General features: G+C 42.6%; 1 protein-coding gene across 2 annotated transcripts in view; it reads left to right on the forward strand.

Moving 5' to 3' along the window:
• Nucleotides 1–13316, forward strand: part of cyth1a (cytohesin 1a) — a 36229-nt gene extending 22913 nt beyond the window's left edge. The window contains exons 2-13 of one of the 2 annotated variants that reach the window (XM_085351643.1): nt 752–834; nt 2810–2874; nt 4130–4196; nt 4294–4412; nt 5332–5412; nt 5654–5766; nt 6857–7005; nt 7087–7198; nt 10781–10857; nt 10943–11011; nt 11156–11310; nt 12508–13316. In XM_085351643.1, coding sequence (XP_085207769.1) covers nt 752–834; nt 2810–2874; nt 4130–4196; nt 4294–4412; nt 5332–5412; nt 5654–5766; nt 6857–7005; nt 7087–7198; nt 10781–10857; nt 10943–11011; nt 11156–11310; nt 12508–12586 — 1169 coding nt within the window. In that variant the 3' untranslated portion in view covers nt 12587–13316. Of the gene's footprint in view, nt 1–751; nt 835–2809; nt 2875–4129; nt 4197–4293; nt 4413–5331; nt 5413–5653; nt 5767–6856; nt 7006–7086; nt 7200–10778; nt 10858–10942; nt 11012–11155; nt 11311–12507 lie in introns of both variants that reach the window. The other variant, XM_085351644.1, reaches the window with a different exon arrangement.
• Nucleotides 13317–15125: the final 1809 nt, after the last annotated feature.

A 15125-nucleotide genomic window follows, 5' to 3' on the forward strand; every position in this document is an offset into this window, starting at 1 on the left:
AAACAGGCTAATAATAACTAAGGTGTGAGTGACAGGAGGACTGTCAGCACTTTGATACCTGTCACATTTGTGCTTCTTATGCACTGATGCTCAGTGCTGATTGGCTGACCAGACATTTTTTTAAAAAAATTGTAGTTCCACAATAGCTGATTTCCTGTTTGATCCGCATGTGACCGCTGCTGATTAGGTCACTCTGTTGGTGTAGGCGTTTTGAACTCTTTAGTGTTTGTAATGCAAAGGCTTATTTGAGCCATCACTAACACTTTAACAAAGAAGGACTTTCACTGTATTGTCTTACGACTTACGGTAGCCCCTGCAGTTGAAAATGTCTTCTCATAAATCACCGCTGGTTTTCATTGTTCCTCGTACCATCTTCCACATTCCTTGCTATGTGTGTAATCACTTTTTGGAATGTTGAAGAAATGCTTCAGGGACATTTATTTATAGAAAATGGCAGGGATTGTGCTACATAGTGGACGTGCACATGGTCATCTATGCATGCTGACAACTTGCCATTATTGTATTGTTTCTTTTCCTTGTGGAGGACTGATGCACATTCAGGGCACTTGTATTGTGTCTGTGCAGGCACGTCTGCATGGTATGCCTCTGTCTGCGTACAGCCTTATGTACACACTTGGATCATGACTTTGCTGTTACTTTAACCCTAGTGGATCATTACCAGCCCTCACACACTGGGACAGTATTTCACTGGTTATTCTAACCCTTCATCTTCTTTCTCTTGTGTCTCTAGTGCCGGACGACCTCACTCCAGAGGAGCAGCAGGAGCTGGAGAATATCCGCCGGCGTAAGCAAGAACTGCTGGAGGACATTCAGGTAATCCTAGAGGAGGATATGTAGGCAGTGTCAAAAGAGACTCTTTTAATGTTAGTAAGGAAATTGGATGTCGTTTTTATTGTTCATTTATTGAAAGTGTTAACATTTTAACATTTTCTTTTATCTGCCAGTTTAGTGTTTTATCTTTCAAGGATAGAAACTCCTTCAGCAGCATTCTTAACTCATGCTTGAAAACCTTGGTATTCAAACAGAGAGATTTGCGTTCACTCTGGGGAAATCAGGTGACAAGGAAGGCAAAAAACATCAACCATCCTGACCATGTGCTGTCATCTGAGTTCAGGAAGTTGTTTTCTGCTCGTCACTACCTTATACCCCGAGTGTAGAACAAATGGATCCTTCATTCCCTCAGTTATTAGATCATCAAACCTGAACAGGGTTTATTTTAGTTTCATTATTTTCTGGCGTTGTTCGTTTTTAGACTTGTCCTTTTTATTCTTTTTATTTATTTATTTTTATCCTGATTGTTTGTTGATCTGTGCTAACAGTGCAACAGTGTTTGTGACCACAGCTTAAAGACTGTATGTTGTGTGACTAGGTTGAGTGGGTAAGCTTCCCTTCTTGGGGATAAATAAAGTTATCTTAATCTCAATCTGACAAAAACGGCTCCACACACAGATAAAAGGTGATTATGTTCTTATGACTGCACGTTTGCAGGAAGCTAGTAGCATATCCCTCCTGATTTACAAGCAGAGCCAGGATTCAAAGCAGCTCTGCTGAATTTCCATAAAGTGGTTTATTTGATTCCTGTCCATGGCCCACGATGATGTTTGTTGGCTTCAAACTTGAGACCAGGGCATAGCTCGTGAATCTAGCTCTATCTGTAGGTCAGTCCTCTCACTCAGTAAGCAGCGATAATAAGCAAATAGCTCGCAACAAAGGTGAGAGACTGTCATGCCCTGAAATGAATTATGATGGTGTCCTGAATTCCCAGTGGGCAAATTGGCTTCTGCTGACCCCAGTGGATGTTTGAGGTGTGATCTGTCACCCTTTCTTTTATGAGCTTAGGCCACCATCACTGCCCTTCCCCCTCTATGGCTGCCGCCGCTGCCTCTATCCTGTCCTCGTCTCTTTCTCGGTGCTCTGCACACTGACCCCTCTCCTCCTCACTGGCTCCCACACTCTCCTCTGCTGGCCCCGCATGTGAAGGCCTCAGCACCACACCCACTCTACTTTCTGTATGAGCACAGCCTTTGTTTGTGCAGATAAGCATCTGAGGAATGCGTTGTGATTGCGCAGGCCTTGAATGGACAGATGTTGTCTTTGTGGTTTCACAGTTGGTAAGTTGGCATTGTGTACAAGAAATATTGCATTGTCACGCATGGTAAAGGAAGAGGCTTGATGATTACTGTTAGTAGGCAAACGAGATCTATATTTGACTTCTCTTATGCTACTGTCTGTTCTCCCATGCTTTGATCAAGCTGATCTCATCCTCTGCATCCTCTGCCTTTACTGTGCCAGTCTGGCACCAGCAGGTCTGGCAACTAAATCTGCCTCTGAGACCATTAATCGGTAAAATACCACACAAAATATAATCCTTTTCCATGCTTACTTACTCCATTTGTATTGAGGTTATCCCCTAATGTTTTCCGCCCAGTGAAATTCAGATTGAGAGGATTGTTTGGCTCAGACACATCCTAGCAGACTTTCTGTGAAATAGGAGCTGCTATCACTTTATAGTTTAAGGAGCATACACAGTGTTGCATGTGCAGCATTATCTGAAGAGGCCAAAAAGTGACTTTTCTCTCTTTGTTAAACTGTTTGCTCTGATGTGAGTATTTATGCAACAAAAGGCCACCTGACTTACAGACAGGGGGGGGTTGTAAATACAAATGCTTTGCATGTTATTTGCATCGGTTATCCCTTTCCACGCCTCTTCGAGGGAAGTTGATGGACATATGTTTAACCTGTTCCTGACTCCCAACAAGGCTAATATATATATTTTTTTCCTTTGCAGCGGCTGAAGAATGAGATAGCAGAAGTTACTAGTGAAATTGAGAACCTGGGTTCCACTGAGGAGAGGTAAGAGAACTGGAGTGACTTTCCTCCCCTGCAAACACATTTCTTTCTCTGTTGTGTCTAAGTTGCTTGCTTTCTATTAACTTAGCAAATGAAGCTGTCAATTATTCATGTTTGATGGCTAAGTTGGGCCTCCCATCTCACCAAATTGGCTATGCTTTTAAAGCCGTTTAAATGTTTCATCAGGCACACCCTCATGATGGGAGGCCTCATTGAATAATGCAGTGGGTGTTCGGGCAGAAGCAGACAATAGGTGGTCTCAGGGGAGGGAGTGCTTGGGTTTGGTCTACTCTAGTGGATAGGGATTCCATCAGCTGCTGGAAATCTCTGAAACGCTCTCAGTGGTACCTAAAACCCCATTAGGGGTGCTTATGATCAGATATTTCTGTGATCCATTGATTGGAGATGGTACATAGTAGTTAGTGTGTGTTATTGCTCTTCACATGAGTGCTGGACTTTTGCTGACAAAAGCCAAAGGAATGCTAGTGTGACTGAATCGGTGGGGAGAGATGGAAATGTAACCATGGTGACTGCGGACTCTAGGATTGCACTTTGACCCTGAAATTACTCAAAGCCTGAGAAACCACACATTCCCATATCCATGCTAACCTTTAACAACTGTGTCTGACCAACACCTTGTCATCACAGTTGAGACGGAGTATGGGAAAGCTCCTGACAGACCTTTTTAAAAAGAGACAGACACTGAGATAGGTGAATTGAGCAGTAAATTGAGTGTGTTTCAGTTTATCTAAAACTCTGAGTTTCAAATTCTTGTCACTGCTTCATATATACTAGATCTGAAAAATACTGCTTTAGTTGATTATTATTTATTGATCAAGCATTTTTCACCATTTTCTAATATAGGTGATAGAGCCTGACAGATACCGATATTAACTGATGTATAAATTCAATATATGTATTTTATTCTTTCAAACATACAAAACGTAGAGATTTCCTTAACATTTGATATGTGCAGCTCTGGGTCCTTATTAACATATTACAATGCAATTTAAATCTAATTTATTTTGTAGTCATGATTTACTCATTTAAGCTCTGCCTGATTCTCCTCAGATCAGTTGATTGTTGTTTTTGCATACAAGACTGTTGATTGATCAGTAAATAATTACCAAATAACTGATAATGAAGTAATATCTGTTATGTCCATCATTGTCATTGTGTCACCAGGTTATCATAGTATAACTATTCTGCATTATGTTCATGTTAGTATAAATAACAACACAAACTCTCTCTTTTAAAGGAAAAATATGCAGAGGAATAAACAGGTGGCCATGGGCCGTAAGAAGTTTAACATGGACCCCAAAAAGGTAGGTAAAAAAGATACCGTGGCTCAATTAGAAATATGATTTGTTTGTTGTGGTTTTCGTAATCAGGATATAACCTGGGGTTCACTTTCTTTCTCAGGGGATCCAGTTTCTGATTGAGAATGACTTACTGAAGAATACCAGCGACGACATTGCTCAGTTCCTCTACAAAGGAGAGGGCCTCAACAAAACAGCCATCGGAGATTATCTCGGAGAGAGGTCAGAAAGAAGATTTTATCCACTCTCTCTCTAACTGTCTTCCATTCATGCTGGCCCATTAGTCAGCAACCATACACGTGGTTGATAAAAGTATCAAATAGAGAACACATAGTTTCCTTATTGCTGTATTTCCTCTTGGGTCAAGCTCACGCCCATCCTTTCCCAAACACAGGTTATTGGTTCCACATTTAGACCTTCCTCTCAAGACAATGATCGTTACTCTAAAGCCAACATCTGTGCTTGATTATCTTACTCACAAGTAACTTGGTCAATAGACTCACAATTTTGGAATGTGTGTGTTTGAAAGCAATTAAAGATTTCACTCGAGTGAAGAGATCATCCGTGTTAGAGTGAACACATAATACAGGAAATATTGATGGGCTTAATGTACGGTATGCACTGCTCGGGGACTGTAGGGATGGCAGTGTTACAGGCAGGGTGTGGTCTGTAAGGCCATAGCGGGGACTGGAGTGCTGTTGACGTATGCTTTTTGGTTGTTATCAAGCTATCTGGTTCTGTAAGGAGGGGCTGTGGCAGCATGCTAGTCTTAAGACACGATTGGTCATTTGTCCACTTGAGATGGTGTTGAGTGGATATGACTCTGAGCTCTTTAAAGCCTTGCTGTGATCCCAGAGGGCAGATTGTTTTCTGTGAAGGGCATAAAGGTCGGGGATGATGTCATGCTCTAGTTTAGATAAGTGAAGAGGGCTGGGAAGTGTGTGTGGTCCGTTATGTGGGGTTTGCTGGGAGCATCCATTGTATCGTCACAACCTCTTGCTTATCAGATTAACACCCCCCCCATTTAATGCTAAATTTTATCAAACGCATACTACCATTTTATTATTTTAAGACTTATTAGCAGAATATAATATGGACATTTTCACTGACAGGACAATTTACCCTTTTTTATCTACCTTAGAGATGATTTCAATATCAAAGTACTCCAAGCCTTTGTGGAGCTTCATGAGTTCACAGACCTCAACCTGGTTCAGGCGTTAAGGTAAGATATCCTCCTAACATCTGTTAGCCACCCGGCTGACTCTTCATACTGTTGCTTCCTTGCAGGTTTATGTAAATCACCTGCACTAACATCAGTTTTCACGAACAGCCTCATTTGCAGTTTGTAAGGATGCAGCTGCCAGTTTCAGTCTCGAGGAGGAAAAGAAAAGGAAATAAATAAATAAATTCTTTGACACTTGAAGGAAGTCTGTTGCTCACTGCAGAGTTGTGTCCCTTGACAGACAGTTCCTATGGAGCTTTCGGTTGCCGGGAGAAGCCCAGAAGATCGACCGCATGATGGAAACCTTTGCTCAGCGCTACTGCCATTGCAACCCTGGTGTTTTCCAGTCTACAGGTATAGCCGTCGTGTCTTCTAGCCCAGCTTTTAGTGCTGTCATAAAAACAGAAATAACCATAAATGTTAGAGCAGTGAAACAGAACAAAATGACTTCACTTCATACTTTCTCCTAATAAAATATCTTAATACAGATTTAGATGTTAAACTTGGCCTGTTGAATAGATCATTATCTGCCAACGGAGTTGGTGAATGTAAATTTCCTCAAATGTCTTCTGTGTTACCCTGATTAAATGGACTGGCTCTTATGTAGTACCTTTCTACTCTTCTTGAGCACTCAAAGCACTTTATGCAATGTGTCTCATTCATTCATACTTTCACTTATTTCTGCATATAAGGGCTTTCTATTTAACATTCACAGTATGATAAACAGGAGCAATTTGAGGTTCAGCATCATGCACAAGGATGCTTTGACGTGTGGACTAGAGCAGCCTGGGATCCAACCATCCATCTTTCAATAAGTAGACGATTTGCACTACTCCTGAGCCACAGCAACCCCAATTAATCAGTAGTATCTCTTTAAACTCATACCTTTTCATGTTGAGCTGCAATCCAGTGACAGGTCAATGGAAGTCATGTAAAAGCTGGATCATTTAGCAGACACAAAGTCTGTTGTGGTGAACTGTGTCAGGAAGTGTCTGGCTTTTGGGAAATAATGACACTAGCAGACAGACAACTCCATCCAGTATGGATGCTGGTGGATGTAAATAATGCACGGGACTGCCTTAACAGGTTTTTATAAAGTGCTGCTGTTTCAGCCTTGTGCTTCGCCTCAATGTCTTTTAGCTTATGCATGTATACACACTCATACATTAGACAGCACATGCATACTTGGTTGCCCACATGCAGTCCTCCTCTCCTGCCCACTCTGCGCCCTAATGAAGCTACATCTGCCTTTTTCCTCCCAGTTTGACTGCAGTCCCCTAAGTGCAGTCCTTTCAGCTCGACTAATTTACATTCATATTTAAACGCAACATTAAACACCCACACCATTTTTATGGTAAACGGCAACCTTTCACTGCCTTTCGAACCTCACCCCCTCTCATAGTGCGATCCCACTTTTGTTTTGTTTGGGTTTTTTTTCTTACAGACACATGCTACATTCTGTCATTCGCCATCATCATGCTAAACACCAGCCTCCACAATCCAAATGTAAAGGACAAGCCGACCGTGGAACGGTTTATCTCCATGAACAGAGGCATAAACGATGGAGGTGACTTGCCTGAAGATCTGCTCAGGGTGGGTAGCCCTTCCCAAACTTTGTTCCCTGAAATCACCCTTCTTTCCTTAATCTCACACATTCTTTACTCTTTGTTTTAGAATTTGTATGAGAGCATCAAGAACGAGCCTTTCAAAATACCAGAAGATGACGGCAATGACCTCACACACACTTTCTTCAACCCGGACAGAGAGGGCTGGCTGCTAAAACTGGGTGAGTGTGTACACAGCTACACGAGAACATAGAGAGGCTATTTTCACCCTCATGACTGCTCCCATAGATGACTTTGTTGTGTCATTAAAGCTGCACATATTTTTGCATAACCCGATAACCAGTGTCTCCCCCGAGGTAAATCGCCTCTGAGTGCGTGCGTGTGGGTGTGTGTTAAAGGTTACTGTGAACACACGCGAATGGCTAGAGACACGTCTCCCCGCTTTAATGTATTATAAATGTGGTCTTGAGATCAGACCACCACATGTGGAGATCTTTGAATTATTTACGATGATGCATATGGACACGCCTGACATGCACACAAATACTGCGTTTCAAAACTTGTAAATCAAGTCAACACACACACACACACACACACACACACACACAAAACACACACACAAAACACACTCTGAAGTTCAGACATTTTCAGGAAGCTGTTCTCATTTTCTGTGCATTTTATAACTGAATTTGATATTTGAGATGTGTAGATTGGGACAATCTGAAAATGTTAGTGACATTTCTATGGCCTTTTTGTCCCTCATGTGTAAATCAACTGTATAGTTTGACATAAGCAAAGGCATAACCTGTATCATTAGAAATGTTTACAGGATGGTAACGAACCTTTCAGTGGTCACATTCAAATCACTCCTGGATGCCAATTCTTCATCTTCTGTTTCCTCTGACATATCTCTCTCTGTTGTATAAATTCACAAAAGAATGCATGAATGTATAGAGTGAAGACCTTCAGTCACTGTGAATCTTTACAACAGACTGTACTAAGGGAGTCAGAAATCATCTCTTTCCAATTACTCCTAAATGGCAGATTTGAGTAAAATAATCAGGGTGGAAGGTCAAAAAATTACCTGATATAATAAGGTGAGAACCCAGTGAGGGATATATTTCATGTAGTGCTTCACAGTAGCTTTCTTAAGTCCACATAGACTAGATCGCCCTCTTGTGGATTGGCTTGATATCAGCAGATGGGAAAGTTTGCTGATGGCGAAAGCTGTGAAGCAGTGCATTGAAGCCTCACTGCGACCAGATTAAAAGGACTGTGGTGGTATATTTCTTTATCATTTAATTTGATTATTTTTGTTTTCTTTTCCTCTTCGTTTGTTTGTTTGTTCCCATGATTTTGGCTGTTGTCTTTCCTCAGGAGGTATGTACACCTGCTCTTCCCCAACGCTAGTCCGTCTCTCAGCTCTCAGGTGCTTTCGGTGGCCTGCCATGCTTTCGTTCTCTTCCTCGTTTATTACATTCATACAGAGTTATTTTGTGTGTAGATTTTTTTTTTTTTTTTTTTGTCTCCCCATTGACTCATTTGAACTTCAGATGTTTGTTTGTCTGTTCAGTCTCTCATGGAGCTGGTGGTTTTGTCCATGCTCTTTTATCTTTGTCGGGCAGTCGCCAGGTGCATTTGTCACCCTGTGGACTCGACTCGGGGAGCTACTGCTTTGTGACCACACTACTGAGCAATTTGGCCTTTTTTTTTTTTTTTCTCTCTTTGCACTGTGGTGGTCACTCTCTTTGATCTCCCGTTTTTTGGAAGCTGCATTATACCTTTTTTCCATACAGCGAGCGCAACAAAGGACTTAGCTTTGAAAAATTGATCATGAACCAGTGTACACATTGGAAGCTGTTGTTTGCTCTCTGATTGAATGGAAAGGGAATACTGCACCTTTTCATCAATGCAGCTTTCCTTATCTCCTTGTATAATTCCTACACGTGGATCTGAAGGTTAACGTTGTGGCTCAGGTTGGTGTGGTGCTGGCCTGGACTGGACCAAGCTGTGGGAAGATGGCATGGACAGAGGAGTGTGCTGAAAGGAGCCAGACGTTGTTTTAATGATAAATTTATATATTGGTGTTAGTGGTGCATGTTTTCTTTAAATTACAAAAAAGGGGGTAACTAAATTCAACTCGGGGTTTGTTAATCATCAATTGCTAATTGACCAGAATGAGAAAAATCATCCTCAAATAAACAACCACCTCTTAACCTCCTCTCGTCCAGCCTCTCACAGTCCCATCTTGCATGGGTGACTCACTCCACTCAGCCCCACTCGGGCCTTGCACCGTCCACACACCTCTCTGCAACAATCTGCTGGGACGTCCCGCCTCGTCCCAGACATTCTTGCACAGGAGGCAGTGAACTCTTTATTTTTCTCAGAGTGACAGGAACTGACACGGCCATCAGACCAATCGCTACTTTTAGCCAACCCAATCAACTTTTAAGCCCGTCAGCTGTGTGATTCTGCCATCGCGTCTGTGGTCTCTGTCGGTCTGCTTTTGTCTTTTTTTCTTTTCTTTTTTTTTTTTCTTTTTTTTTGCTGTTGCAACATGCTGACGAGTCAAGGTGCGGCGAAGAGCCCTATATCTCCATTTCCGTGTGCCAGTTCAGGCGTGTCGACAGTTTCTGTAGCTACTAAACGTAGACTGAAATGTTGTGCCTGTCATGATGTCTGTAATATGATGGGATATCATATACAGCGTGTCTGCTGCTATATGATAATACAAGTGTGTTCTACATGTCAATAGAAACATCTTCAAACCCTTGCTTTTGGTAAATGGGTTTCAAAATGCAGCTTTTTACTAACATTGGTGGTGGGAAAACCTAGTCTAGACTTGGCTTAGTAGGCTTATGACTGTCATCGTTAGAAGGACCCCTCCCCAATAACTAAATACTGTTTCTATATAGATGCAAAATTGCTTAACTAAGCCCAAACAGGATATTTAAGATTGAAATGCCTGTGGAGAGACTAAGCATAACTTCAGGCACTGAGCTTCCTGCCTCTCTCTTCGTTGGCATCCTATCCTCCCAGAGTGTGGCTGCCATCTGGTACTGTGATCATGTTTCCCCTCACAGGAAGCAGGGTGACAAAGGGGGTAAGAGTTCAGCTAGAGATCAACAAGAGCAGAGTCAAGTAATGAGCCCCTGCTGCACTTTAAAATGAAGAAGAGAACTTAATCCACAGTCCCTCCTCACTTTCTATGTTCAGCCCTTATATATGGATTTTGCAGCTTTTTAACTGTTGCCCAGTAACATACGTGGTTCATCAAGCTTAGTGAATGCAGAGCATATAGATCTGTATGCTCCCTATTGATTCTGGCTCTCTAGCCCTCTGAGTAAAATGGTGTTGAGCCAAGAGAGGAGATGCCAGTTTTTTCAGTCATGTCAAAATATGATTGAAAAGTAGCAAACAGCTTTCAACTCAATCCCCAGATGTAAACTCTGGGTAGTTTTTATATGCATTTATCACCTATAAGGAGTTTCTTTATCATATGAACAGTATATCAGACTGGAAAATAGCAATCAGGCCCATAAATCAACAAATACAAGCAAAATGATAAAATAGTTATTATAGCTACAAGTGGTGTGGTGATGGGGAGCACATGGCATGGATGTGGATTAGGGTGGATTGTGGGGTTCCTTAGGTAAAGGGAGTCCTCTGGAGCCGTCATCTGTCTGTCTGCTCATACATCTGTCTGCCTGTCTGCTGCTTGATACGGTGCTTTGGTGCTCGTTTCTCTTTCCATATCGCTTTCTCTTGCTGAGCATTTCTGATGCTTGCTGTGTGCTCAACAGGGGGACGAGTTAAAACTTGGAAGAGGAGGTGGTTCATTCTCACAGACAACTGTCTGTACTACTTCGAGTACACCACAGTGAGTACAGTTGTTTTTCTGTTAGAGTACCCTCCTTTGCTGTTGTTGCTCCTTCGTGCAGTGCTCTCATTTTATATTTGTGCAGGACAAAGAGCCAAGAGGAATCATCCCACTGGAGAACCTGAGTATCAAGGAGGTGGAGGACAAGAAGCCTGTACGTACAGCTCCCTCTAGTGGTTCATCTGTGGATTACCCACAGTTAGAGACTCAAAATAGCATTTTTAATCAACAGTTATTTTTAAAATAGTTATTTTTGTGGCATTGTCATTTCTAACTTAAATCATCATCACTTCTGTAGAACTGCTTTGAGCTTTTCATACCTGACAGCAAGGACCAGGTGATAAAGGCATGCAAAACTGAGGCTGACGGACGGGTCGTGGAGGGCAACCACACCTTCTACCGCATCTCAGCCCCCACAGCTGAGGAGAAAGAAGATTGGATGAAAAGCATCAAGTAATTTATATGTTTTTAATTACTTTACCTCTTTTGAGGTAGCTTAATTTCAGTGATGGCAGTGAATGTCACCACATGTCAAAACATGAGTTTTTGACTCTTTCTCCCATTAAAGTCAACATTTGATCTCCTGAATGATACATTTTGACAGCTCAGTTTATATAAATAAAGGTTTAGGGTTTTTCCAAGAGTAGTCCTAGTAAGCTGTATAGGCAGAAAACACCCTCACTAACTTCTGATTGAAACTCATTTGTTCTGGAGTCTGCAGTCCTTAAATGTGACAGAAACTGCTCTCTTCAGAAAATAGAAATAAGGGTTTAACACCCAGAGGTGTTAAAGAGTGGAAGAGTGACCCAACCACAGAGTGAGAACAAATCAGTTTTTACCTTTCAGTTGTAAGGTGCCCTGAAATGTACAAAAACACTATTGGTGGATTCAGTGGCGGTCCTAGCCTGTTTGGCTGTAATTAAAATCTGTAACATAATGTATTGTTTGTTACTATTTTTACCAATTCTTCTTGGAGCAACTGTAACCCACATTATTTCCTTAGGGATTAAAAAAGTATTATTCTGATTGTTTCAGGATACATAACCCGCCATTATCCAATGACACATCTGCTTACCTGTATCTTTCGTTTCTCCTCCTCTTGGTTTTAATTTTGCAAATTTAAAAAAATAAATTTTTCCGATGCCCGTGATGCCGCCCCGGGCAACCGCCCGTGTCGCCCATATCAAAAACCGCTACTGGGTGGATTATTTTCTGCTGATATCTGTGAAAGCCATGCAAAGCAATGAAACGACTTTTAAAGCTGCTAAATCTGAACATATTTGTGTAAAATCTTTGTCCGTTTTTCACATTTCTTTTAATTCTCCCAAAATATTTTGTTTTCAGAGGCACATATTTTTCTAAACAGATTTTGATTTCTTGTCCTCGCTCTTTCAAAAGTACAGAACAGTATATTGAGTCTGATTATGCTGACTAGCTCCTAAATGAATGAATTAAACAGAAGAAGAATTTTGCCTTCCAAATGACTTTAATTAGACTCATCCTAAGAATGTTTTTTTTCCAGACAAAAAAGAGAAAAATTTGACCTTCTTGCACAGCTGAGCCGTGTCTAACATTAGTGTTTTATGAGTGCGTCAGTTTGCACATTTTATGAAATTTTGCTGACATTTTTCTCTGCTTCTGCACCCACAGAGCTGCCATCAGCAGGGACCCCTTTTACGAGATGCTGGCAGCCAGGAAGAAGAAGGTGTCATCCATGAAGAGACATTAGGGGCACTCGGCTCTCCGGACGTTGCATTTGACAGAATAAGGGGCGCGGGGTCTGTTTGCCCTTCCTGGGCCATTGCAGAGGTCATGACCAAGGTCTGCCTCTGACCTCCCCAAGGCTTTTCTCTAGGATACACAACAGGTCTGACTTTTGGACTCTGCAGGCCAGAAAACAAAAAACAGGAAAGCATGCTGGGTTTTTAGATAAGAGTCTGGGCTGAGCGCCTCCTCTAACCTCCTGTCTGAATGTGTTGCTTTCTCTCTCAGCTTTTATATGTGCTCTGTCTATGAGACCGGAAGGGAGTGTTACTGTGCAACTCAGAGTCCCTTTTGAAGACACGTTAAAACAACACAGTTCTCATATACACTGCATACATACGCAACATCACAACAAGCATACTTTCATGGAGTCCTCCCCCGTCGCACACATTGTTTTAACTCAGCAGGTCTGACCGAGTGTGGCACCCCAACCAGAATATTCCTCACTGTGTGGAAGAAAAGCAAAGATCTTTTCTGACGTGCTTTAATATGTTTTGGTAATACGTGTCTATTTTTACAGCTTTTACTGTCAAGTCCTCTCGAGCCTTTTGTTGTTTGCTTTTGTAGAATAAAATGTTCAGATAGAAGCTGTAAAGGGGCTGCTATGAGAGGGAGGGAGGGTTATAATTTGCCAACTGTTAGTGATTTTTTTTTTCTTTTTTTAATAGAAAAAAGAAAACAAACTTTTTTTTTTTTTTTTAAAAAGGAGAAAAAAAAGTTGCCACTCAGGAGATTGCTACCATGTTCAGAGACTTTACAGGGTGGGTTGACTTGGATCATGTAAACAACTCAAGAGATGCATTCAAAGGCACGACGGAGGCCCGGGCTGAGCTGTGTTTGTATGTGAAACTGCAGAGAAGGCGTCTGCTTGTCTGGGAGGGGATGCATCCCGGGGATTATGGGCCTGTCTATCGCTTTGGGCTTTTGAGGTCTGAGGATTTGGGGGGGGGGGGAGAAGCAAAAAGTCGGCCCATTTTTTCCCCCCTCGTTGTCTCATTTCGACTCTAAAACCAAATCATTATATTCCCGTATCATGCAAAAGTCATTGAAATGTCAGAAAACTTACTTTACTGCTGCACAGTGCCTGGTGCCCTAGATGAAATGTGATGAGAAATGCTGCTGGTTAGCAAAAGTAATTTAGATATATATTTTTCTTCCTTTGTTCCACTCATCCCACCTGTCACGCTTCTTTAGAGGTTTGCTTTTACTGTTATAATTAAACAACATTTTCAGCACAGCCTCATTCATCGTTATGTTTAAGACACACTGTAGTTTATGAATATTGCTTTAAAGGAGCAGAAATAAAAGTTTGTATTATAGAAACAGTCCGATCCTTGTCTTAGTCCCTGTCTCAGGATCCAGTGTGCCAGGTGAAACAATACTGAAGAATGTACTGTGGTGAACCAAAATATATATAAAACACCCAGCACGCCCCTGCGGGCGGTTTATCCTTCAAGCTCGGGTCCTCTACCAGAGGCCTGGGAGCTTGAGGGTCCTGCGCAGTATCTTAGCTGTTCCCAGGACTGCGCTCTTCTGGACAGAGATCTCCGATGTTATTCCCGGGATCTGCTGGAGCCACTCGCCTAGCTTGGGAGTCACCGCACCTAGTGCTCCGATTACCACGGGGACCACCGTTACCTTCACCCTCCACATCCTCTCGAGCTCTTCTCTGAGCCCTTGGTATTTCTCCAGCTTCTCGTGTTCCTTCTTCCTGATATTGCTGTCATTCGGAACCGCTACATCGATCACTACGGCCGTCTTCTTCTGTTTGTCTACCACCACTATGTCCGGTTGGTTAGCCACCACCATTTTGTCCGTCTGTATCTGGAAGTCCCACAGGATCTTAGCTCGGTCATTCTCCACCACCCTTGGGGGCATCTCCCATTTTGACCTCGGGACTTCTAGGTTATACTCGGCACAGATGTTCCTGTACACTATGCCGGCCACTTGGTTATGGCGTTCCATGTATGCCTTGCCTGCTAGCATCTTGCACCCTGCTGTTATGTGCTGGATTGTCTCTGGGGCATCTTTACACAGCCTGCACCTGGGGTCTTGCCTGGTGTGATAGACCCCAGCCTCTATGGATCTTGTACTCAGAGCTTGTTCTTGTGCTGCCATGATTAGTGCCTCTGTGCTGTCTTTCAGTCCAGCTTTGTCCAGCCACTGGTAGGATTTCTGGATATCAGCCACCTCCTCTATCTGCCGGTGGTACATACCGTGCAGGGGCCTGTCCTTCCATGATGGTTCCTCGTCTCCCTCCTCTTTCTTGGGTTTCTGCTGCCTGAGGTATTCACTGAGCACTCGGTCAGTTGGGGCCATCTTCCCAATGTATTCTTGGATGTTCCTTGTCTCATCCTGGACTGTGGTGCTGACACTCACCAGTCCCCGGCCCCCTTCCTTCCGCTTAGCGTACAGCCTCAGGGTGCTGGACTTGGGGTGAAACCCTCCATGCATGGTCAGGAGCTTTCTTGTCTTTATGTCAGTGGCTTCTATCTCCTCCTTTG

Source organism: Diplotaxodon limnothrissa, linkage group LG4, assembly GCF_057381915.1.
Source record: "Diplotaxodon limnothrissa isolate DT_005_m linkage group LG4, D_limnothrissa_male_GT1.1, whole genome shotgun sequence".
Classification (NCBI taxonomy): Eukaryota; Metazoa; Chordata; class Actinopteri; order Cichliformes; family Cichlidae; genus Diplotaxodon; species Diplotaxodon limnothrissa.